We start from the raw sequence: 26,966 nt of genomic DNA, 5'->3' as shown, positions 1-26,966 counted from the left end.
TACGATCTCTTAATAATGTCTCAACATAGACGCAGATGTTATTGGAACGTGAATGTCCCGAGTGTTTACAGATCCTACTACCTGTCATTGACTATTTTGAGTGAAAAACTAATCACCCTAACACCTAACCTTCACACAGCTTCCCCGCAGGGGTAGACAGAGAGAACAGAACTCCACAACACTCTGTCTTGGCAAATAATCTTCGTACCCATCCAGAGTAATATGGAATAAATATTAGAGTGAAAAAATCACTTATATTTATTTGACCCCCCTGGGAATCGGACCCGGTACCTCCAGAACTGTAGCCGAGCGTGCTGACCATTACACATTCACATTTCACATTCAGATCAGCATTCTTCTCTTTCAAAAACCATAATCTTGGATTTGCTAACATTCATCAATAAATCACTTTCCTTGCACACATTATACACTTTTGTCACCAACGCCTGCAGGTCTTCTCCGCTATCTGCAAGAAGAACAGCATCGTCGGCATACAAAAGGCAACAGACAGTCAAATTATTCATTCTAGCTCCAACATTTAAATCTTTCATTTCTTTCATGCAATTATCCATGTACAGGTTAACCTTTTAACCGCGTTCACTTTGTTCCTGAGAGACGCCCGTGCGCGGCGGTATTTTGCCGTTTTTTAAATGATTACTTTTATCATGTATTTAGTTAAGAAACGATTTATTTTCCTAAACAAAAATGTTCAATGGGATTCATTGAGCCTTTTTGGTACTCTATAATACACTTGTGTCACATTATTCTTGAAATATATCGTAATATAAACAAATTAGATCGTAACATAAATAAATCAAAGCACGCATCGTGTGTCACTCTTACCCACTGGCGATGCGTAGCGTCGAGAGTGAGACAGATATAGGGCATGATTATGGCGCGGACTAATTACCGACCGCAAGAAAAATCAGGGATCTGTTCTTTTATTTATCCTTGTGATGTTACAAATTATTAGTCAGATATTTCAACAGATGTCATAAGGCCAAGGATTGACGTATTATTTTATCCAAAGTTCCACACCATGAAAAAATCCCTCCAAGTTGAACTGAGGTTCGAAACTTGGAGTGAAGTAAAAACACAAACGGTTATGTCAGCCGCGTACAGGGAATGTTTTGTGAAAACACATACGGTTATGCGAGCCGCGTGGATCCGGTTTAACAGCCACGGTGACATTACACATCCCTGTTTAACACTGTCTACTCCCCATCGCATATTTTCAACATCGCAGATTTGTCTTATTTCAGAGTTTCTTACTCTGTCACCAAGTGTTAGGCCTGCAATGGTTCAAATAGTCTTAGAGATTTTGAGAACATTTTCTTACCGATTGATTTGTGTCCGCAGATTCCAGGGCCGCGGGCGCGGCGGCCGTGGGGGCCCGCCGCCCGGCTGGATGGGCGGGCCGCCGCGGTTCCGCGGGCGCGGCTACGGTCCCGGCGGGCCGCCGCGGGCCGGCCCGCCGCGCGGCCCCGGCGGGCCCCCGCCGCCCTTCTTCCCGCCAGCGCGCGGCCACCACCCGCACCACGGCCCCCCGCGCCACCCGGACCAGGGCGGCCCCTGGGGCCCACCAGGTGAGTCGCCCGGAAACGTTGGACTTTAAAAAAATTAATAATTTAAAATCATCAGAATCGACACTAAAAACACTGTCATCAGATTCGGCAGTGGCGGCAACTCGGGGATTATTGAACGACCCGGAGCGCCATTAGTTGTTCCGACGACAAAGCTCTCTTTAATTTACATTTAAAGTGGTAAAAACCAATTCTGTTTCAATTCTAAGTATGCAAAGATATTCTCAATAGATGTCACTATGCGTTCAATATATTTGTACATTTTAAATAATTGATTTTCTTAAGTAAAAGCCCATTTGAAACGGCGCGTCTAAAGACATAATTTTTGTATGAGCGGCGCTCCGTTCACAGAAAATTATGCGTCTTAAGACACTTTTGGCAGTCAACCAGTTAATCATCTATAAACCTTGTACATAATAAGCCAGGTAAATAATAAATGCGATTCCTATAAAAAATATATATATATATAGTTCTCTGTTATTAATATTCAATTAATTTACTAGGGATGATGGGTCCAGGAGGTCCGGGCGGGCCGTTTGGGCCCCCGGGCATGATGGGCCCGGGCGGGCCCCCTCCCCCGCACATGATGGGCCCCGGAGGCCCCTTCATGGGACCGCCTCCAAATATGGTACGTAAAATGATGATTTTTTACTAACACTTGAAAGAAAAAAAACCCAGCTTATTTGTATTTATAGCAAAAAATACACTCAGTCAACAATATCGCTCAGTCCTTTCAACAACGTCATGTATCAAAAATCATAAATTTTCAGTTGTGCATGTTTTCGGAATGGCCAGAAAATGTACTATATCCCAGCAAAGGCGGCATATTTTTAACTTAATATTTACCCGCTACAGGGCAGAAAGCGTTGTTTTTGCATTTTGAATAAAAGGTATTGTTTAATATTTTTTTTTAAATATACTAAATATTTTTTAAATGGAAAAAAAACCTTCAGATTTTACTTAAAAAGATCTGTTGCACAGTAAAAAGTTCAATAAGTGGCTTGAAATTTATTTTTTAATACATTTTATTATACTCTTAAACTTTAAAAACGATCTCCTGAAAAATCAAGTTTTTTTAAAATATGATGTTGTTGAAAGGGTGAGCGATATGTTCATTCATAATATCTCTACCAATTGATCATTATGTTTTTTATTTTTATCGTATTGACTACTAAAAGCCGACTAGTCAGCTTTTACAACATTTTTAGTGTGTCCAAATACTTGTTCACAAATCTGGATTGTCTCCAATACGGTACGGTAGCCGAGAGTGCCGACCATTACAGTTGGACATAAAAGGCGGAGAAAATGAATGTAAAATAGTAGATAAATGAAACACTAAAATAAGAGTAAAATAGTCTTCTTCTCCGTCTTAATCCTCATTGCTGAGGGTTGTGACCCTTGCAGAAGCAATGACTCTTCTCCAGTTATCCCTTGACTGCGCTGCACGTAGCGCTCCAACCACTGAGGTGCCTGCTGCTGCCTTAATTTGATCGGTCCATCGTGTGGGGGATCTTCCTCTCCCTCTCTTTCCCTCCAGGCTACCGATCACAACTAGTCGTTCCAGGCTATCCTCGTTGCCACGCGCAACGTGTCCAAAGAACTGGAGAATCCGTCGGGTACAGATATTGGCCAGAGACAGTAAAATAGTATAAAAATAAAAAAATGATTCAAATACGGTTTTGATATATTCCAGCCTGTGCCGGAACTTTGGGTGGAAACAAAGACAGAAGAAGGAAAGTCATATTTCTACCACGCGCGCACCCGCGAGACCACCTGGACCCGACCACAGGAGAACCCGCACTGCAAGGTCATCACGCAGGGCGAGGTGGAGGCCATGGCGCAGAACCAGCTAGTGCCCAGCGGGCCCATGGGGCAGAACGGCGGCCCCATGGGCCCCAACGGCCAGATGGGCCCCAACGGCCCCATGGGACCCAACGGCCCCATGGGACCCAACGGCCCCATGGGCCCAAACGGCCCCATGGGGCCCAACGGCCAGATGGGCCCCAACGGTCCCATGGGCCAGAACGGCATGGGCCCCAACGGCCCCATGGGCCAGAACGGCCCCATGGGGCAGAACGGACCGATGGGCCCCAACGGCCCGATGAACCAGGGTATGGGCCCGATGGGCGGGCCGCCGATGGGGATGGGGCCGATGGGACCCATGGGTCCGATGGGCCCCATGGGCCCCATGGGGCCTAATGGACCCATGGGATTCATGCAGAACCAGGGCCCGATGAACCCCATGCAGATGGGACCTATGGGCGGAATGCAGGGTAAGATGGACGGTGAGTGGAAGTGAATGCATTTTCAGTTGAGTGATTTAATACCACAGCGTAATGGTCATCAGGCTTGGCTACAGCGCTGGAAGTCCTCAGTTCGATTCCCAGGAGAGTCAAACAAAACATATATATTTTTGTGATTAACACATTGTTAGCGGGAAACGCTTAAAAGCGTATTTTCCATACTGTCGGTAGAGAGCGAGAGACGCCTGCAAACATTGTACAGATGGGAATTGGGTGTTGCGGCTACTTGTGATTAGTATACTGAGGGTCGGGCGGCAGACTGCCAGAGTATAATTAGGGTCCTTTTCCATACTGTCGGTAGAGAGCGGGAGACGCTTGCGAGCGTTCTATTTGCTTACTTTAGGTAGAGCGCGAGAGACGCCTGCAAACATTGTACAGATGGGAATTGGGTGTTGCGGCTACTTGTGATTAGTATACTGAGGGTCGGGCGGCAGACTGCCAGAGTATAATTAGGGTCCTTTTCCATACTGTCGGTAGAGAGCGGGAGACGCTTGCGAGCGTTCTATTTGCTTACTTTAGGTAGAGCGCGAGAGACGCCTGCAAACATTGTACAGATGGGAATTGGGTGTTGCGGCTACTTGTGATTAGTATACTGAGGGTCGGGCGGCAGACTGCCAGAGTATAATTAGGGTCCTTTTCCATACTGTCGGTAGAGAGCGGGAGACGCTTGCGAGCGTTCTATTTGCTTACTTTAGGTAGAGCGCGAGAGACGCCTGCAAACATTGTACAGATGGGAATTGGGTGTTGCGGCTACTTGTGATTAGTATACTGAGGGTCGGGCGGCAGACTGCCAGAGTATAATTAGGGTCCTTTTCCATACTGTCGGTAGAGAGCGGGAGACGCTTGCGAGCGTTCTATTTGCTTACTTTAGGTAGAGCGCGAGAGACGCCTGCAAACATTGTACAGATGGGAATTGGGTGTTGCGGCTACTTGTGATTAGTATACTGAGGGTCGGGCGGCAGACTGCCAGAGTATAATTAGGGTCCTTTTCCATACCGTCGGTAGAGAGCGGGAGACGCTTGCGAGCGTTCTATTTGCTTACTTTAGGTAGAGCGCGAGAGACGCCTGCAAACATTGTACAGATGGGAATTGGGTGTTGCGGCTACTTGTGATTAGTATACTGAGGGTCGGGCGGCAGACTGCCAGAGTATAATTAGGGTCCTTTTCCATACTGTCGGTAGAGAGCGGGAGACGCTTGCGAGCGTTCTATTTGCTTACTTTAGGTAGAGCGCGAGAGACGCCTGCAATCATTGTACAGATGGGAATTGGGTGTTGCGGCTACTTGTGATTAGTATACTGAGGGCCGGGCGGCAGACTGCCAGAGTATAATTACTGGTGTCACTCGCGCTCTACCAAAACTAAGCAAATAGAACGCTTGCAAGCGTCTCCTCTCTACCAACAGTACGGAAAAGACGCTTTTAATCGTTCCCCGCTAACAATGCATTAAGTGATCAGTTGAGCTAGCCTAGTGTAAGAAAGAAATAAAAATGGAATTGTGCGTAGAATTAAATGTGTTCTCCTCCGCAGTGGACCAGATGGGCGGGCAGCGGCCCGAGGAGGACCAGAACTCGGCGCAGTCGGAGGACGGAGACCAGATCGAGGACGGGGCCTCTCCGGGCGGCCAGTTCAGCCAGCAGCCCCCCAACATGGCCGGTAATTACACTAAAAATTGAAAAATAACTCCCATAATTGGAGATAATCCAGATTTGTGAACAGGTATTTGGACACATTCAAAATATTGTAAAAAAATTAACTGGTCAAATTATAAGCTAAAATAATAAAATGAAAAAGGTTATTTGCTGGCGTTTCTCATGTATGTGATTATAATCCAGGATTCGGACGTCACATACAAAGGAAAGAGTTTCTGCTCAATGAAAAGCTTCTTTCATCTCACCAATAGATGTCTCTAGTGAAATTGGAAACATAGTGCTTGAATCACTAGAATTTCACTAGAGACATCTATTGGTGAGATGAAATATTCTTCGTAATCTGTGTGTAGATGTCAAAAAATAATATTCTCAATTTGCCCGAATTTCATTATTTTTTTCTCTTGCAGGGATTCCTCCGAAGGGGCTTTCGGACGGGCCCCCTCCGCAGCAGTTCTCGCTGCCGCCGCCCGGCTTCCCGCAGTGGGGGGCGCAGCCCCAGTGGCCCCCGCCCACACAGGTAGGGCTCTGTCTCAAATGCGTGCCGGAAGTCTGTTAATCGCGGTTTCTCAGAATGCTTATATATATAGCAAACTAGCATTTAAGGCGTATACATTAAAAACATAAATTAAAAAGTAAGGAAGAAGACTCTTGTTAAAGATATAGAAGAACCCCTTATGGGAATACCCCATCAGGCACATGGAACAGGTGTTGTTCAGCATATCTTCCTACAGGCATAACCATCGGCAGGTTGCTCCTGTATATAGGAATGGGAAACTATCTATGCCCACGCTGTCCTTAGCTAACTATCGGGAACATACAGACCGATGCTCCGGATAGTTTCAGGATTATCCATCATACCGCGCAACAATGGATAGAAATGCCTCATCAAATACACATTCCTTCTAGTCCCTTAACTATTGTAGCCGAGCATACCCTGGAGGAACTGGGTCGGGTAGAGCCAAGGATAATACCCGCACTCTCTCATGTAGAATATGATATTTTGCGGGCGCAGTTCCCCTCTGGCCTTGCGAAACGCATCGCACATGTCTCATCTCCCGATTGCGTATCCGCAGCAGGCCCCGCAGGCGCCCCCGCCGGAGCTGGTGGCGCTGGCCGCCGAGTGGACCTCCCACCGGGCCCCCGACGGCCGGATGTACTACTACAACACCAAGAAGCAGGAGAGCGTCTGGGAGAAGCCGCAGCCCCTCAAGGACTTGGAAGGTACGTCAGCCGTTTAGCTTTTGACCAAATTTTAAATAAAAACACTTGTTATTTCCACTTGATAATATGTATAAACTTTAAATATATCATACAGGAGAAATTGACCAAGTGCATTTTTTACAAAAACGTGATCATTGACTATTTGATATCTTACTAGCTTAATATTGCCCTGAAAAACATCCCAAAGCAATTTTAAACTTTTTTAAAAAAATTTTGTCCGCCTCTGTAGTGTAATGGTCAGCATGCTCGGCTACCGTTCTGGAGGTCCCGGGTTCGATTCCCAGGGGGGGGTCAAATAAATATAAGTGATTTTTTCACTCTAATATTTATTCAATATTACCCTGGACTGGTACCTGAAGCGGAAGGGTGATCACCTTTCCTTCGTGAGTCAACGATCAATATAACACTGTGTTTACAATGCAGTGCCCTATGCACCATTGGGGTGCGGAAAAGGGTTTGAATGAATGTTGAAAATGACTAACTCTGCATTGATGTTTATTTTGTTGCCAAGCAAAAGTGACTTACAACATTTTGAGTGTGTCCAAATACTTGTTCTCAAAATCTGGATTATCTCCAATTACAGGAGTTATTTATTTATTAGTCAAGAATTTGAGTAGTGTGGTTGTCAATAATGGGTAGAATTGGTGAATGTTACACGTGTGTAAAGTGATCACTTAAACCAGTCTATGACGGTCGTAAGCCCCGTAAATGCCCAGACTTCCATATTCTTCTTCATCTTTGATGAGATGTCAAAAAATAATATAAAAGTGACTTAAATGGCCCTCCTGAACATTTTACATTTTGTTAGTTGGTCACTTTCTCCTGTACTACTACGATATGCGTAATCAAGCGGTTATATGTGACTGCAAGATGCAAAAGAAAAAATGGTAGTTACAACCGTCAGAATTATGTGGGGAATTTGTGGGGAATCGGGACTTTGTTTTTTTTACCCAATTCGGGGAAATTGACATTGAATTTCGGGGAGTTCTGAAAATTGGCATCGGCAACACTGGATGTAACATGCTATTTCTTACAACATTTTGAGTGTGTCCAAATACTTGTTCACAAAATCTGGATTATCTCCAATTACAGGAGTTATTTTCATATTATTTTTTGACATCTCATCAAAGATGAAGAAGAATATGGAAGTCTGGGCATTTACGGGGCTTACGACCGTCATAGGCTGGTTTAAGTGATCACTTTACACACGTGTAACATTCACCAATTCTACCCATTATTGACAACCACACTACTCAAATTCTTGGAAGTTCTATATATATGAACCAATTTAGAAACCTTGTTCATGAATCACTAAAACTTCACTAGAGACATCTATTGGTGAGATGTAAATTTACGGGTCGTAAGCCCCGTAAATGCCAAGACTTCCATATTCTTCTTCATCTTTGATGAGATGTCAAAAAATAATATGCTATTTCTTGTTTGTCTATGCTTATTTTTGATCTGTATTTTCTTCTCAAAGCCTCTCCTGCCTCCTATTTCCTTCTTTCCATATTCTTATCACCCATGTATGATTCACTGATACGCACATACACACCCTCTTACATACACACACACACACTCACCCCAACCACAAACATCACTTTCATTCATCACTAATAATAATAATAAAACCCTTATCCGCACCCCAATGGTGCATAGGGCACTGCTTCATATAAACGCAGTGTTATCTCGATCGATTACACACGAAGGAAAGGCGATCGGCCCTCCGCTTCGGGTACCAGTCCAGTGTAATATTGAATAAATATTAGAGTGAAAAAATCACTTATATTTATTAAACCCCCCTGGGAATCGAACCCGGGACCTCCGGAACGGTAGCTGAGCGTGCTGACCATTACACTACGGAGGCGGACTCACTAATTATAATAATAATAATAATAATAATAAAAGCCTTACCGCACCCCAATGGTGCATAGGGCACTGCATCATATAAACGCAGTGTTATCTCAATCGATTACACACGAAGGAAAGGTGATCGGCCCTCCGCTTCGGGTACCAGTCCAGTGTAATATTGACTAAATATTAGAGTGAAAAAATCACTTTTATTTTATTTTACCCCCCTTGGGAATGGAACCCGGGACCTCCAGAACGGTAGCGGAGCATGCTGACCATTACACTACGGAGGCGGACTCACTAATTATAATAATAATAATAATAATAATAAAACCCTTATCCGCACCCCAATGGTGCATAGGGCACTGTGTCATATAAACGCAGTGTTATCTCGATCGATTACACACGAAGGAAAGGCGATCGGCCCTCCGCTTCGGGTACCAGTCCAGTGTAATATTGACTAAATATTAGAGTGAAAAAATCACTTTTATTTTATTTTACCCCCCTTGGGAATCGAACCCGGGACCTCCAGAACGGTAGCCGAGCGTGCTGACCATTACACTACGGAAGCGGACTCACTAATTATAATAATAATAATAATAATAATAAAACCCTTATCCGCACCCCAATGGTGCATAGGGCACTGCATCATATAAACGCAGAGTCATCTCGATCGATTACACACGAAGGAAAGGCGATCGGCCCTCCGCTTCGGGTACCAGTCCAGTGTAATATTGACTAAATATTAGAGTGAAAAAATCACTTTTATTTTATTTTACCCCCCTTGGGAATCGAACCCGGGACCTCCAGAACGGTAGCCGAGCGTGCTGACCATTACACTACGGAGGCGGACTCACTAATTATAATAATAATAATAATAATAATAAAACCCTTATCCGCACCCCAATGGTGCATAGGGCACTGCATCATATAAACGCAGAGTCATCTCGATCGATTACACACGAAGGAAAGGCGATCGGCCCTCCGCTTCGGGTACCAGTCCAGTGTAATATTGACTAAATATTAGAGTGAAAAAATCACTTTTATTTTATTTTACCCCCCTTGGGAATCGAACCCGGGACCTCCAGAACGGTAGCCGAGCGTGCTGACCATTACACTACGGAGGCGGACTCACTAATTATAATAATAATAATAATAATAATAAAACCCTTATCCGCACCCCAATGGTGCATAGGGCACTGCATCATATAAACGCAGAGTCATCTCGATCGATTACACACGAAGGAAAGGTGATCGGCCCTCCGCTTCGGGTACCAGTCCAGTGTAATATTGAATAAATATTAGAGTGAAAAAATCACTTATATTTATTAAACCCCCCTGGGAATCGAACCCGGGACCTCCGGAACGGTAGGCGAGCGTGCTGACCATTACACTACGGAGGCGGACTCACTAATTATAATAATAATAATAATAATAATAAAACCCTTATCCGCACCCCAATGGTGCATAGGGCACTGCTTCATATAAACGCAGTGTTATCTCGATCGATTACACTTGAAGGAAAGGTGATCAGCCCTCCGCTTCAGGTACCAGTCCAGTGTAATATTGAATAAATATTAGAGTGAAAAAATCACTTATATTTATTAAACCCCCCTGGGAATCGAACCCGGGACCTCCGGAACGGTAGGCGAGCGTGCTGACCATTACACTACGGAGGCGGACTCACTTATTATAATAAGAACAACATTATCAGTGGATTTTTGTAATTATAATTTCATAATGGCTGGTTTATTATAAGCTTAATAATAAAAATGAAAATAGTATTTTCTGACGTTTCCCATGTGTGTGATTATAATCCAGGATTCGGACCTCACATACTGATATAAGAGTTTCTGCTTGATAAAAAGCTTCTTTACATCTCACCAATAGATGTCTCTAGTGAAGTTCGAGTGATTCAAGAACAAGGTTTCTAAATTGGTTCATATATATAGAACTTCCAAGAATTTGAGTAGTGTGGTTGTCAACAATGGGTAGAATTGGCGAATGTTACACGTGTGTAAAGTGATCACTTAAACCAGCCTATGACGGTCGTCAGCCCCGTAAATGCCCAGACCTTCATATTCTTCTTCATCTTTGATGAGATGTTAGAAAATAATATGAAAATAACTCCTGCAATTGGAGATAATCCAGATTTTGTGAACAAGTATATTTGGACACACTCAAAATGTTGCGTATTGTATTGTTATAGCTGTAAAAATCCCAAATAAATAAAAAATACATGGTAAAAAATACACAAAATACCGTGGTCAGTCGTATCATACTTCATGGCGGACACTGACCGGAGCATTTCGTCATAATGTGACACGTTACGATGAGAGCATTCAGGCAGTCGGTACAGCGAGCCGAGCTCTCCGTCCATAGTTTCGGATGCTGGCTGATGCTCGCCGCGAGCGATGTTACGACGTTACGTTACGACGAAATGCCTCGGTCAGTCTCCACCTTCAGGCTTATTGCCAAGGAGCGATACCTTCCTACTGACTGATTTGTATTTCTTTTCCAGGCTTCCAGAAGCCGGTAGCCACCAACGTTCCCCCGCCGATGATCACGGGACAACCTTCGCTCGTGAGCGGCGTAAACGTGGCCAACGCGCCGCCGGTCAATGTGAGTCGGATTCCACCTAAACTTATGCAAGTTACATTTGTGTGTTGACAAAATGTACAAAGACGCATCGTTCTTATACTGGGTAATGTATGAACGTTTGTGGACTTTTTGCTGTGAAGCGATATCTTCCAACCGACCAGTCTAATGATACAGGTCGAAGTTTTTACTTTACACGGCTGTTTGCAATGAGCGGGCAGATAGTGTTTGTACATGATTGAGAAGAAGTCTTCTTCTTCTTACTTGCTTGATGTAGGCCTTGTGGCCTGTTTTTAAGAGGGATTAGACGTGGGGTTCTGGTTCAATTCTCCTCACACGCGCATACCATTGTCTCCTCAAAGTCTCCTTATAAGCGGTGTTATCTTGATCGTTAAATATACGAAGGAAAGGTGATCAGTTGGCTTCAGATACTTTTGCTACAGGGTCGCTTTTGACCCTCTTGGGAATCAAACCCAGGACCTCCAGCATGGTAGCCTAGCGCGCTAACCACTATGCTAAGGAGGCGGAGAAGTAATATACTATAATGTAATTGAATGTCATAATACAGATCCTTATATGTGATTGAATGGTTTCCAGAGTGTGCTGTTGCAGAATTCGGTCGCGGTTGGCGGCACGCCGGCTGCAGCAGTCGTGTCGCAGGCGGACTCCGTTCCCGCGGTGAACTCCACGCCCATGGAGGTGGAAACCGCCACCAACGCCAAGCCGGCCGATGCTCGTACGTATACCTTGTACCTCACCTAGACTGCGAATGTCCGCAATCCTCACTACATAAGAATTCCTCTCATCCTGGCTGGTCCGCCACTCTTTTTATAATGATATCAATCAGATTTGACGTGGCCGAATGACGCAATCTATTTTAGATCTACCCACTTCCATTTTTTTAAAGCCTCTACTGGTTTACGAGTGATTTTAGCTCTAACAGACAAAGTACATTGGATTAACGATAAATGAAGAATATAGAAGGAGTTGGAGATGCAAAATAAAACAATAATAATAATTGTAATACACCTGTAGTGTAATGGACAGCACGCTCTGCTACCGTCCTGGAAGTCCCGGGTTCGATTCCCAGGGGGGGTCAAATAAATATATGTGATTTTTTCACTGTAATATTTATTCAATATTACCCTGGACTGGTACCTGAAGCTGAGGGCTGATCACCTTTCCTTCATGTGTTAATGATTAAGATAACGCTGCGTTTATAATATGCAGTGCCCTATGCACCATTGGGGTGCGGATAAGGGTTTGAAGGATGAAGGATGATGAAATCCAAGACTTTAATTATTATTTTATGCAAGATGTAACGATGGTTTCACTGTGCGTCTCTGTGCAGCTGCGGGCGCGGGTGCCGGCGCGGCCGCCGATCCGGACGACGCGGCGAGGAAGGAGCGCGAGGCGGAGGAGGCCCGGAGGGAGCGCGAGAGGGAGCAGCTCGCCAAGCAGCAGGACAAGTCCCGCCCGGTCTCCAGCACGCCCATATCCGGAACACCTTGGTATCTGATCGATAATTAATTCAACGCATTGTTGTCGGGCGGGTTTTGTTCATCGACCACGCCCCTGATTGTACTCTGGCAGTCTGCCGCCCGACCCTCAGTATACTAGTCACAAGTAGCCGCAACACCCAATTCCCATCTGTACAATGTTTGCAGGCGTCTCTCGCGCTCTACCTAAAGTAAGCAAATAGAACGCTCGCAAGCGTCTCTCGCTCTCTACCGACAGTATGGAAAAGGACCCTAATTATACTCTGGCAGTCTGCCGCCCGACCCTCAGTATACTAATCACAAGTAGCCGCAACACCCAATTCCCATCTGTACAATGTTTGCAGGCGTCTCTCGCGCTCTACCTAAAGTAAGCAAATAGAACGCTCGCAAGCGTCTCCCGCTCTCTAACAACAGTATGGAAAAGACGCTTTTAAGCGTTTCCCGCAAACAAAGTGTTAAATAAATATTGAGAGTGAAAAATTGCGTATATAAATTAATTTTTACTCCCCTGGGAATGGAACCCAGGACTGTACAGTGTTTTTTGCTGTCAGACTGTGTCTGTCTGTCCGACGATGCTGACACAAGCGCTCTGCTTGCAGGTGCGTGGTCTGGACGGGAGACGGGCGCGTGTTCTTCTACAACCCGACGGCGCACTCGTCCGTGTGGGAGCGACCGGAGCAGCTGGCGGGCCGCGCGGACGTAGACCGCGCCGTCAGCAACCCCCCGGAGGCCTTGGCCGACAGTCAGGTAAGAAAATTTGTCGCAGCTTTAATAAATCTTTTATAGTAATAAAATAAACGTCACAGTTATTAAAAATATATCATGCTGATAAAAAATCTTTCATAGTACTCAAAAAATTAGTCACAGTAATAAAAAAATTGTCACAGTAGAAAATAAATATCTGTCACAGTACCTAATAAGAAATCTGTCACAGTAATAAAATATGTTATGATAATAATAAAAATATCTGACGGTTATAAACTATCTTTTGAAATAATAAGAAATCTGTCAGTTATAAAAAAAAAGTAACAATAATGAAAAATCTGTCATAGTATGTAGTAAAAAATCTGAAAAATATCTCATGGTAATAAAAAATCAGTCACAGTATCTTGCCTTCAAGTCGCTGTGAGATTCTCTGTAACGATAACTCATTTGACGTTGTTCTATGCCAGGCGGCGGCGGCGACGGCCGCGTCGCAGGCGGCGGGCGTGGCGGCGAGCGCGGCGCCCGCGGTGGCGGCCAGCCTGGCGGCCGCGGCGGCCAAGCGCGCGCACGCGGCGCCCGCGCTCGCCACCACCACCGTGCGCGGCAGCGACAGCGAGGACGACAGCGAACCCGACGCCAAGAAGAACCGCCCGGAGCCGGCGGAGACAAGTGAGTGGCTCGCCAGGAGCGCCAGGAGCAACAGGAGCAGAATCACTTACAGTGCTTACTGTGCCTTGTCCTAACCTAATCCAACCCTGACCTCACATTGTAGCAGGCATAGTGGCATGAGGCGTGCCCTCTATATAGGCCCTCTATATAGAAAGCAGTGCCGGCCCTAGGTTACTCGCATTTCATACAGAAACACGACCAGTGCCTACTCGGCTGTCCAAACTCGAAAAAGTTTTCTTAATTTTCAATTTATTTATTTTCAAATTTTTACATTAAATAAATACAAAAGTCTAAAATATGCAAGAACTATTCGGCTGTCCAAACTTAAAACACAGTAAGAGACATTGTATTTGTAGCACGTTTTTTTTTTGCATTTTTGGACTAAGTAGATTCTACTTAGTCCAAAAATGCAAAAAACGTACTGCAAAAAAAATGTCCCTTACTGTGTTTTAAGTTTGGACAGCCATACTATGCCTTATCTTTACCCAACCCTTCTGCCTACACTAATCAAACACTCTTTCATCTCTCTAGATCCCAATCAAACATTCAAATAAAGCATTATTATTTCACATGTTTGGAAAGCACACTGCAATATTTTGTAACAATAGAAATCCATAAAAATATTCAGCATTTAACAATATTTATAACATTTTGAGTGTGTCCAAATACTTGTTGGCAAAATCTGGATTGTCTCCAATTACAGGAGTTATTTTCTCACATACTAATAAAAGAGTTTCTGCTCGATAAAAAGCTTCTTTTCATCTCACCAATAGATGTCTCTAGTGAAGTTCTAGTGATTCAAGAGTAATGTTTCAAAATTGGTTCATATATCGCTCACTCCTTTCAAGAACGTCATAAATCAAAAAACTTGATTTTTCAGGAGAATGTTTTTTTTAGTTTAAAAATATAATACAATTTATTAAAATAAATATCAAGCCACTTACTGAACTTTTTATTGTGCAACAGATCTTTTTAGGTAAAACCTGAATGATTTTTCTCCATTTGAAAAATATTCAGCATATTAAAAAAATAATTAAACAATACATTTTCTTCAAAATGCAAAAACAACACTTTCTGCCCTGTAGCGGGTAAATATTAAGTTAAAAATATGCCGCTTTTGCTGGGATATAGTACATTTTCTGGGCATTTCGAAAACATGCACAACTGAAAATTGACGATTTTTGATATATGACGTTGTTGAAAAGAGTGAGCGAAATGTTAAAATGATTGACGTAAGATGCCATTTGCAAAAATTAAAATATCTTCCTATAATATAACCATATCCGCTCCCTAGGTGGAGCATATGGAGTCCACAAACTGTCTCCAGCCTTTTCTGTCGGCTGCAAAATCTTCCTATATAATAATAATAAAACCCTTATCCGCACCCAAATGGTGCATAGGGCACTGCGTCATATAACGCAGTGTTATCTTGATCGTTTTTACACATGAAGAAAAGGTGATCAGCCCTCCGCTTCAGGTACCAGTCCAGGGTAATATTGAATAAATATTACAGTGGAAAATCACTTATATTTATTTGAACCCCCCTGGGAATCGAACCCGGGACCTACAGAACGGTAGCCGAGCGTGCTGACCATTACACTACGGAGGCAGACTTCTTCAGACCTCTTCAGACTTCAGAGAAATCTTCCTATAGTGTGATTAATTTTGACTTTGATGCCAACCTTTTTTGTTTATATATAGTGTCGGAAAATAATTGATAACCCGGTGTTAAATGGTGTCTAAAATGCAAAATACAACTTACCATTGATTCCACCATAGCTGGCAAGGGTTTTTTTTAATTTTTACAGCATCAAATTTGTCATTTTTTTCTTCTTGCCGATAGCAGAGAAGACCTGCAGGCGTTGGTGACAAAAGTGTATAATGTGTGCAAGGAAAGTGATTTATTGATGAATGTTAGCAAATCCAAAATTATGGTTTTTGAAAGAGAAGAATGCAGATCTGAATGTGAAATATTGGTAAACGGAGAGATTTTGGAACAGGTAGATGATTTTGTGTATTTGGGTAGTATGTTTTCTAGGGATGGAAAGATTGATAAAGACTTAGAAAGGAGAGTGAATGCTGGGAACAAAGTTAATGGTGCACTGAAATCAGTTATAGCAAATAAAAACCTATCAGCGGAAGCTAAACTGGCAGTGCACAACGGAGTCCTGGTTCCAACTCTAATGTATGGAAGTGAAACATGGAGTTGGCAAAAGAAGGATGAAAGCAGACTGAATGCAGTCGAAATGCCATCTCTCAGAAGAATGTGCGACAAAACGATGTATGATAGATGTGCAAATAGTGAAATAAGGAAGGAATGCAAAGCTGAGATAAGCATTATGGATAAAATTAAGAAAGGTGTGTTGAGATGGTTTGGACATGTAGAACGAATGAGTGAGGAAAGAACGGTAAAACAAATTTATGAGGCGAATGTTAGTGGGAAAAGAAGCAGAGGAAGACCGAGAAAAACATGGCACGATCAGGTATGCCAAATACTTGAAAGTGGTCAGGTTAGGAGTCGTAACAATCGGCGGGTATGTATGAGGAGATGCATGAACGTGGAAGAGGCGAAGAATGTTTGCAAGGACAGAGTGGTGTGGCGCTCTATTCTCTCTGCCTACCCCTGCGGGGAAGCGGCGTGATGGTTAGTTAGTTAGTTTTTCACGTCATTTCAACGTACGATATGTTAACACGTTGAAAGGCGTGAGCGACATGATGTTTGAAAATGATTCGGAATGCATGAAAACACGTGTCATAATGGATTTGAAGAGATAGTAGTATTTACCGAGTAAAACTTAAAAATTCCATGTTTTCCTTTACCAATGTTGGCCGTCTCTCCGCAGCCCTTCCGGAGAAGAAGGTGGCGCCGTCGGGCACCATCGACGCGGGCAAGGAGGCGGCCATCGAGGCGGAGGTCCGCGCGGCCCGCGAGCGCGCCAACGTGCCCCTGGATCTGCGCGTCAAGTCCTTCCGGGAGATGCTCGCCGAGAAAGAGGTACGTCGCTCTCATTCAAAGGTCTCAACGTAACGAAAGATTAAGACGAATCGTGTCTCGTTTTTATATGAAAGAAGATGGAAGTCGGAGAATCCCAGGGCTTTCGTTCTGACATTTGACTAGCTCAATAGGGTATTATCTCTCTCTCTCTCTCTGGTCTCAATCCTGCGGATTGGTCGGTAGCAACAGATGACATCTCTTTCGCCATTCTAGCCTATTTCGGGAAGTCCTCTTCATCTCCTCATACGTGGAGCAGCCCATGTCTTGGTGTAAGTTGCTTAGGTATTGGCGGCGTGGGCGTCCTCTGGTGTGTATTCCCTCTTTTATTTGGTGCAGGAAACCCTCTTGTCTCAGCACGTGGCCGATCCATTCAGCGTGTCTTTTGGAGATAGCCGCGAGTAGGTGCTTCCTTTCCTTGACCAATCATAGTACCCCATCGTTGGAGATGTGGTCTCTCCAGGATATCCCGACATTCTTCTATAGATCTTTGGGGGGGTGAGTGATGAGTGAAGAAGACGGTCGTATTGAATAGGTATTTATTGGTCAACAAGGGCTACACGAAACGGTACGGTGTAGCGATGACGTAGTGTGACGTGACGGGATAGAATCGATAACGTATCTGCGGAGTTGTAGCGTTGTCGTAGATGGACTGTCGGGCAGACCGGAGTATCTTCGTGATGTTGACGAGGGTGCTGGACTGGAGATCGTAGCGAGGTCTTGATGCGGTGTTCTCGTGACGACGTCGGTAGATGGGTGTCGACTGTATGATGATACTGGCTACGTTCCCAGTGTGGGAGTGAGATGTCGATCGTCGTAGTCGCGCTGCTGGTGGAGAAATGAGATGTGGATCTTCGTAGTCGCGTTCCCGGCGGAGGAACGAGATGTGGAGGCACGGGCTGTACCCCTTTTATATCGTTTGGGAACTCTTTGTTCCTTTGTCTCGGTTGAGGATCAAAGTCTGTTGACATGTTAGTCAAAACAAATCCAGCTAGCCTTTCACTGGACGTGTGCACTTCTTTTGTTCCCGGTCACTGCCTCCTTTGTTCTACATAGTTGCAGTTTATGGATTCTGAGAATTTACTAATGTTAACGGTTTATTGACCGCTACAGATCCACATCTCCAACGCATTCAGCCTATTCTTATCTCTTTCAGATAGGCACCCGAGCGATAGGTATTATCACTCGGGAGGAATATGTAATTTAACATACTCAACCTATAAAGGATTGTGTAAGACTCGTGAAGTGTTTATAACACCCGATATAATCAATATTTTCATTCATCATTTTCTTTTGGAAAATTCGCCTTCGAAAAAACGTTATTTTCGTAAGTTGGCAATGAATGACGTCACAGAAACGATGGAGTTATTTTAATATTGGTATCATTGCTAAATTATTGGCGGCTCTATTTGTTGATGTCTATGGTCCACCCTCCCTTCATATTTATATAACACAAATGGTGGTGGTAAACATTATTTTCGTAAGTTGGTAACGAATGATATCTCAATTCTTTTAACCCTCTGTCGCCCGTTTTGCAGGTGTCTGCGTTCTCTACTTGGGAAAAGGAACTCCACAAGATCGTGTTTGATTCAAGATATCTGTTGCTGACTTCCAAGGAGCGAAAGCAGGTAAACCTCCGATCAAATTACCAATATTTTAAATGTCAAATTATAACTGATATTTGAAGTGTCCAATAATAATTTAACAATATTCAAAATGTTAAATAGTTAAATGTTTTAAAGTCTCATATATGTTCACCTCCATAGTGTAGTGGTTAGTGCGCCAGGCTACCGTGCTGGAGGTCCCGGGTTCGATTCCCAAGAGGGTCAAAATAAATATTAGTGATTTTTCAGCCTAATATTTATTTAATATTACCCTGGACTGGTACCTGAAGCGGAAGGCTGATCACCTTTCCTTCATGTATTTAATGATCCAGATTACATTGCTTCTATACGATGCAGTGCCCTATGCACCATTGGGTGCGGATGAGGGTTAGAATATTGGTTAACCTGCCGTTATTTGAAGCAACCTTAAAGGCGAATTGCCATGATGTTTGCCGGCCGTCGGCGTTGATAAAAAAAATGACAAAAAAAACCTCATGAACTATTGCCAAAATGCAATACGTCAAATGATGCTTAGAGCGTCCAACAGTCACCAACATTATAAATGTCAAATACTTACTGATATTCAAAATGTCAAATAATCACTTTTATTTGAAATATCAAACTTTTATCAACATATCGCTCACTCTTTTCAACGTCAAATATCGAAAAACTTGATTGTTCAGAAGATCGTTTTTAATGTTTAAGAATATAATGAAATGTATTAAAAATAAATATCAAGCCACTTATTGAACTTTTTACCGTGCAACAGATCTTTTCAGGTAAAACCTGAAGGTTTTTCTCCATTTGAAAAATATTTAGTATATTTAAAAAAATAATTAAACAATACCTTTTCTTCAAAATGCAAAACCAACACTTTCTGCCCTGTAGCGGGTAAATATTAAGTCAAAAATATGCCGCTTTTGCTGGGATATAGTACATTTTCTGGGCAATCCGAAAACACGCACAGCTGAAATTTTAAAAATTTTGATAAATGACATTGCTGAAAGGAGTGAACGATATATAAAATGTTTAATAATTAACCTTATTCAAAATGGCAAACAAATACCGATATTCGAAATGTCAAATAGTTATTAATATTCGAAATGTCAAATAATCACCGATATTCGAAATGTCAAATAATTACCCATATTCAAAATGTCAAATAATTACCCATATTCGAAATGTCAAATAATTACCCATATTCGAAATGTCAAATAATTACCCATATTCGAAATGTCAAATAATTACCCATATTCGAAATGTCAAATAATAACCGATATTCGAAATGTCAAAAAATTACCGATATTGGAAATGTGAAATGCTTTTTTTTAACTAGGTGTTTGACAAGTACGTGCGGGAGAGGGCAGAGGAGGAGAGGAAGGAGAAGCGGAACAGACTTCGGCAGCGCAAAGACGACTTCAGGGCCCTGATGGAGGAAGCCAAGATCCACAGCAAGTGAGTCCGTTCTCCCGTTTACACTAGGCTGATGTTATATTGGCCTTATTTTTTTACAATAAACCAATTCTTTGTCCTTCTCCGTGGTGTAATGGTCAGCGCGTTGAGCTACCATGCCGGAGGTCCCGGGTTCAATTCCCAGGGGGGTGAAATTGAATATTGATGATTTTTACACTCTACATTTTGAGTGTGTCCAAATACTTGTTCACAAAATCTGGATTTTCTCTCAAATGCCCAGACTTTCGTATTCTTCTTCATATTTGATGAGATGTCAAAAAATAATATGAAAATAAAAACTAACTAACTAACTAACTAACCATCACGCCGCTTCTCCGCAGGGGTAGGCAGAGCGAATAGAACGCCACACCACTCTGTCCTTGCAAACATTCTCCGCCTCTTCCACGTTCATGCATCTCCTCATACATACCCGCCGATTGTTACGACTCCTAACCTGACCACTTTCAAGTATTTGGCATACCTGATCGTGCCATGTTTTTCTCGGTCTTCCTCTGCTGTTTTTTCCACTTACATTCTCCTCATAAATTTGTTTTACCGTTCTTTTCACACTCAAAATGTCATATTGCTTTGTGGATTTTCCGTGTCAAATATAATTTATTTCACCAGGTCTTCGTACTCCGAGTTCTCTGTGCGGTACGCCAAGGACGACCGCTTCCGCGGCGTGGACAAGATCCGCGAGCGCGAGGGCCTCTTCAACGAGTACGTGCTGGAGGTGCGCAAGCGCGAGAAGGAGGAGAAGTCGCTGCGGCGAGACCAGGTAACTCGCGCAATACTACCGTCTTACCGGCGTTTCTTGCCGGCGCCCGTTCCGGTTCCTACTTGATTTGTTAGCCGTGAAAGTTTGCCGTTTGACGGCAGATCGCGATATTGTGACGAATCGTGTTTTTGTGACAAATCATGTTTTGTTGCATTACGAGTTTTTGTGACAAATTATGTTTTGTTATATGTCGTGTTTTTGTAACCAACTATGTTTTATAACATATTGTATTCTTGTAACAAATCATGTTTTGTTACATGTCGTGTTTCTGTGACAAATTGTTCTTTGTTACATATCGTGTTTTTGTTACAAATTATGTTGTGTTACGTTACGTGTTTTCGCGACAAATTATATTTTGATACATATCTTGTTGTTGTTACAAACTATGTTTTGTAACATAACGGTTCTTGTAACAAATCATGTTTGTTACATGTCGTGTTTCTGTGACAAATTATCCTTTGTTACAAGTCGTGTTTTTGTGACAAATCATGTTTTGTTACATGTCGTGTTTTTGTAACAAATTATGTTTTGTTACATGTAGTGTTTTTGTAACATATCGTGTTTTGTTACTAATCATGTTTATGTAACAAACCATTTTTTTGAAACATTCCTTTCTCGGTTACAATTCGTGCATTTGCCTCAATACGGTCACAATATTTTTCACTGTAACAAAAAAAGTAGTGAATTTTTATGTTTTAATTTTATAAAATTTTTTGACATCAGTCTTGATTTTTATTTTTTCATTTTTACATATTTTTTTACAAAATTCGATTTTATTTTATGATTAAAAAATAATGTCAATTTATTTTTCATTTAAATAGAACATAATTGTGTTTATTTCATCGATATATTATAATATTTCCATGATACGTAACGCATTTGTGACGATTCGCGTTTTTGTTACAACTCGTGTTTTGGTTACATCTGATGATCTACTGTTTGAATCCAAGCAAAGTACTGTGAACGCATTCTCCGTCCAACGCTTTTCATATATCGCGTTCACATCGCTTTGCTTGCGATTCGTTTTTATGTGTCCAATTTAAAATATTTAGCCTTTACGCGCCCGAGCATTATTTCAAATAATATTCTAAAAATAAATTAGTTTAATTTTTAACAAATTTGTTTGCAAAAAGTGCCGCGATCGCCGGTCCCGTATGGGACCGCAGGGCGTTGGACGACGTTAATCCTCGGTCCCAAACGGGACCACTCGGGCGCTCAAAGGTTAAATGACGCTTTTAATTTTTGATATATCTTGAATATGTTGAATAATTTTTCAGCTCTTTTTCAGCGCTAAGTATGTAAAATTGTTTATAATTTTATTATCACTATCATACTGTACGTATTCGTGGACCAATCGGGTGATAGGATGAGCGGTTAGGGTTGCCATATGTCGGGATTTTTTTAATATATTTTTTTTTAATCCTAAATTACCAAACTATATTTGCAGATATGTAGTAACTAAACATTCGTCAGGCGGACTACGCAATTGAAAACGTGAAAATTATCAAAAGTATTTATTAAAAATAGTAACTGGTTACACGGCACTTAAGTTTGATTTATTAGGAACGAATGCAAGAGACTACACCTTAGTAGTAATAATAATAATAAAACCCTTATCCGCACCCCAATGGTGCATAGGGCACTGCGTCATATAAACGCAGAGTCATCTTGATCGTTTTACACATGAAGGAAAGGTGACCAGCCCTCCGCTTCAGGTACCAGTCCAGGGTAATATTGAATAAATATTACAGTGAAAAAATCACTCATATTTATTCTTACCCCCCCTGGGAATCGAACCCGGGACCTCCAGAACGGTAGCCGAGCGTGCTGACCATGGCGGCGGACAAAATATATATAAATACCCAGTATTATCATGATCGTTGATTGCATGAAGGAAAGGGAAGCAGCCCTCTGCTTCAGGTACCAGTCCAAGGTAATATTGAATAAATATAACAGTGAAAAAATCACTCATATTTATTCTTACCCCCCTGGGAATCGAACCCGGGTCCTTCAGAACGGTAGCCGAGCGTGCTGACCATCACACTACGTAGGTGGACAACTATACCACCAAGTTAACAATGCTTTTAAAATTAAATTAAGAAATCACTTATATTTATTTAAAATTTATGAAAACTGGCTACATTTGTGTTGCCAGTTTTCAGTCTAAATATCCACGGGGTCCGGGGAATGTATGGCAACCCTATACCAGCGTGTGAATGCATTTAATATGTTTTTATGAGTATTTTGACGATTACAAATTTAGGAATTGATCAAATGGATTGTTTCAGGATTCTACTGGAAATAATATGTATTTCGTTAGTTGGAAGATATTGCTTCCATGCAATGTTTTTGCCAAAAGTGTAAAATTTACTTTAATTTAATTTTGAGATGGGACAGACGTAGAAACAAAAACGGAAGTGTCCATTTACTGCTCCGTTTCGGTGATATCCGAAGCGCTTTTTTCTTCTTTAAACCGACCGCAACGAACCCCACGCTTCGCTGAGACTCAGGCCGGCCAAAGAGAATAGAAAGCAAACACTTCTAGTATGATTAATTTCACAATCTTTGTGAAGCTATGGGAATGATAAAAATCTATTAAACAACAATGCTTACGTGACAACAGCTGTCAAGAAGCACGCCGTCCGCAATGAGCGACGTCTAGCGCTGCGTGTGTTGCTGTTACGTTCAACAGATGGCGCTGCCATTGCTGTTAAAAAAAAACTGTTTAAAAATTAACACGATTTTATCTGCCACATAAAGACACTCTTTGCAAGTGCATACCAATCACGTCAACGTTGTGTCAAAATTTCAAAGCAATCTCTCCATGACTTTGGGAGACTTGCGATTTCAAACGAACCAACATTTACATACGATTCGTAATGGATATTATATTTATTTTTTTATTTTTTTATTCTTTAAAATTGTCGTTTGCATAAGGGTTGAGTACGAATCGAAGGTTTATTGTCAAATTACAAACGGAAACGTTGGTCGAACGGGGTATCGCTGGAAAGAGCTTTTTAAACGCGATACTAAGCACAGCTTTATGACTAATAATAAATCCCTTAACGCATCCCAATGGTGCATAGGGCACTGCTTCATATAAACGCAGTGTTATCTCGATCGATTACACACGAAGGAAAGGTGATCAGCCCTCCGCTTATTAGAGTGAAAAAATCACTTATATTTATTCAACCCCCCTGGGAATCGAACCCGGGACCTCCAGAATGGTAGCCGAGCATGCTGACCATTACACTACGGAGGCGGAGGGGCTTTATGACTACTCACTTTAAAAACCCAACATTATCAAATGGACACTTCCGCGTTTGTTTGCAGCCGCGCTAAGCGAAAAGGCAGTAAGTCATTATCGATAATTTGTATTTTTGACTTACAAACAATCAAGTCAACGTTATAGGTGTTTCATCTTGAAAGGAAACATCTATCGTATTTTTATAAGAAAGAAGATGGAAGTCTGAGCGTCCCGGGGCTTACGACCTGGCACATCTATACTCTCGTGTAACGTTCACCAATCTGCTCGTTATTGGACATCCATATTGCATTATTACTTGTATATATGCAATGTTCTTGGATTCCTTTCATATGTGGGTACAAATTCAATAGGTTTGGGTGTATGGCTGATTGCGGCGCCATCATTTGAGGAATTGGTGAAGTATTTATCAAGCTTTTGAACATTAGATTCAGAGAATATTGTAGAATCACTCCTATGTATGGAAGCGAAGCATGGAGTTGGCAAAAGGAGGATGAGAGTAGACTGGATGCAGTCGGGATGCCATCTCTCAGTGCGGCAAGACCATGTATGGTAGATGTTCCAATGGTGATATAAGGAAAGGGTGCAAGGCTGAGATGAGCACTATCCAGCAAACTAAGGAAGGCGGCTTGGGATGGTTTGGGAAGGATGAGAGTAGACTGGATGCAGTCGGGATGCCATCTCTCAGTGCGGCAAGACCATGTATGGTAGATGTTCCAATGGTGATATAAGGAAAGGGTGCAAGGCTGAGATGAGCACTATCCAGCAAACTAAGGAAGGCGGCTTGGGATGGTTTGGGAAGGATGAGAGTAGACTGGACGCAGTCGGGATGCCATCTCTCAGTGCGGCAAGACCGTGTATGGTAGATGTTCCAATGGTGATATAAGGAAAGGGTGCAAGGCTGAGATGAGCACTATCCAGCAAACTAAGGAAGGCGGCTTGGGATGGTTTGGGAAGGATGAGAGTAGACTGGATGCAGTCGGGATGCCATCTCTCAGTGCGGCAAGACCATGTATGGTAGATGTTCCAATGGTGATATAAGGAAAGGGTGCAAGGCTGAGATGAGCACTATCCAGCAAACTAAGGAAGGCGGCTTGGGATGGTTTGGGAAGGATGAGAGTAGACTGGATGCAGTCGGGATGCCATCTCTCAGTGCGGCAAGACCATGTATGGTAGATGTTCCAATGGTGATATAAGGAAAGGGTGCAAGGCTGAGATGAGCACTATCCAGCAAACTGAGGAAGGCGGCTTGGGATGGTTTGGGAAGGATGAGAGTAGACTGGATGCAGTCGGGATGCCATCTCTCAGTGCGGCAAGACCATGTATGGTAGATGTTCCAATGGTGATATAAGGAAAGGGTGCAAGGCTGAGATGAGCACTATCCAGCAAACTAAGGAAGGCGGCTTGGGATGGTTTGGGAAGGATGAGAGTAGACTGGATGCAGTCGGGATGCCATCTCTCAGTGCGGCAAGACCATGTATGGTAGATGTTCCAATGGTGATATAAGGAAAGGGTGCAAGGCTGAGATGAGCACCATCCAGCAAACTAAGGAAGGCGGCTTGGGATGGTTTGGGCGTGTGGAACCAATGAGTGAAAAAGGGATAATTGAACAAATTTATGAGACGAATGTGGTTTGTAATAGAAGCGGAGGAAGACCGAGGAAAAATTGTCATTATCGAATAATTTAAATACTCAAAAGTGGTCAGGTCAGGAGTACCAATAATCGGCGGGTATGTATGAAGAGATGTTCGAATGTAGAAGGGGCAGAGAATGTTTGCAAATATAGAATGGTGTGGCGTTCTATTCTCTCTGTCTACCGCCGCAAGATGTGGCATAACAGTAAGTAAGTCGGTTAGAAGCAGAGGAAGACCGAGTAGAACTTGGCATGATCAAGTATTGAAAGTGCACAAATAATCCTGCCATTTCGCTTATCGCGGCTAGTATATATATATATTCACAACATTTTAAGTGTGTCCAAATACTTGTTCACATATCTGAGTCTCTCCACGTGGGAGTCATTTTTACATCTCTGTCATCTCAACATAGATGAAGAAGAATACGGATGTCTGGGCATTTACTTTTTTTTATTTTTTTTATTATCTGCCAAATAAAAGCTTTCGCAATCCGACCATAGATGGCTCTAGTGTCATGAGTTTATTGATATATATAGGAGTTCCAAAATAATTTTTAGAGTGGTTTTCAATCATGAGTTGAATGAGTGATTACCCAGACTCCCACATTCTTCTTCGTCTATGTTGAGATGTCAAAAATGTGTCATATTTATTTTTTAAATTAAGACATTTTCATCCAACCATAGACGGCTCTAGTGAACTCACACGTACAGTGTAATAAGATCAATGATACATGTATGAGTTACAACAATTTGAATAGTGTGGTTGTCAATCTCGGGTAGAAAGGAAGAAATTTCTTCTTCGTCTTTGTTGAGATGTCATAAATGTATCTTATATAATATTTATTTAGACATTTTTATGTACAAATCACAGAAAACGAAGGATATTTGATTTTATATTTATATATATATATATATATGTGTATTGGTAAAAGCAGCATAAGTATATGATGTATCAATGAATAGCGCTGGCGTACGTGGCCACGCGGTTGCGGAGCTTTGCGGACGGGCGGAGAGGCGCCATCCGCGCGTGCCTCAGCCGATCCCGCGCCGGCGGCCGCCTAAACTATGACAATGTAATGTATGATCAACCTTCGACATGATTTATATTGAATGAGACGCGTCATTCGGCACCGTCGTCGTGACAAATTGCCGCTCACTCGGCGC

The 26,966-nt window shown here is 42.5% G+C and overlaps 1 protein-coding gene across 2 annotated transcripts in view; it reads left to right on the top strand.

The window, feature by feature from the left end:
- The window catches only part of LOC148311695 (uncharacterized), a 47,125-nt gene that overhangs the window by 584 nt on the left and 19,575 nt on the right, over positions 1–26,966 (top strand). Inside the window, exons 2-16 of one of the 2 annotated variants that reach the window (XM_088256184.1) lie at positions 1,360–1,586; positions 2,087–2,211; positions 3,277–3,856; positions 5,414–5,539; positions 5,943–6,052; positions 6,609–6,756; positions 11,129–11,229; positions 11,803–11,941; positions 12,557–12,716; positions 13,304–13,451; positions 13,877–14,078; positions 16,922–17,073; positions 18,609–18,698; positions 20,011–20,129; positions 20,754–20,904. In XM_088256184.1, the coding sequence (XP_088112310.1) occupies positions 1,360–1,586; positions 2,087–2,211; positions 3,277–3,856; positions 5,414–5,539; positions 5,943–6,052; positions 6,609–6,756; positions 11,129–11,229; positions 11,803–11,941; positions 12,557–12,716; positions 13,304–13,451; positions 13,877–14,078; positions 16,922–17,073; positions 18,609–18,698; positions 20,011–20,129; positions 20,754–20,904 (2,578 nt within the window). Of the gene's footprint in view, positions 1–1,359; positions 1,587–2,086; positions 2,212–3,276; positions 3,869–5,413; positions 5,540–5,942; positions 6,053–6,608; positions 6,757–11,128; positions 11,230–11,802; positions 11,942–12,556; positions 12,717–13,303; positions 13,452–13,876; positions 14,079–16,921; positions 17,074–18,608; positions 18,699–20,010; positions 20,130–20,753; positions 20,905–26,966 lie in introns of both variants that reach the window. The other variant, XM_088256183.1, reaches the window with a different exon arrangement.

The sequence above is a fragment of the Brachycentrus maculatus genome, unplaced genomic scaffold, assembly GCF_059751285.1.
Source record: "Brachycentrus maculatus isolate JH-2025_06_01 unplaced genomic scaffold, ASM5975128v1 h1tg000059l, whole genome shotgun sequence".
NCBI classification, from domain to species: Eukaryota; Metazoa; Arthropoda; class Insecta; order Trichoptera; family Brachycentridae; genus Brachycentrus; species Brachycentrus maculatus.
This window is presented reverse-complemented; position numbering and strand designations above follow the sequence as displayed.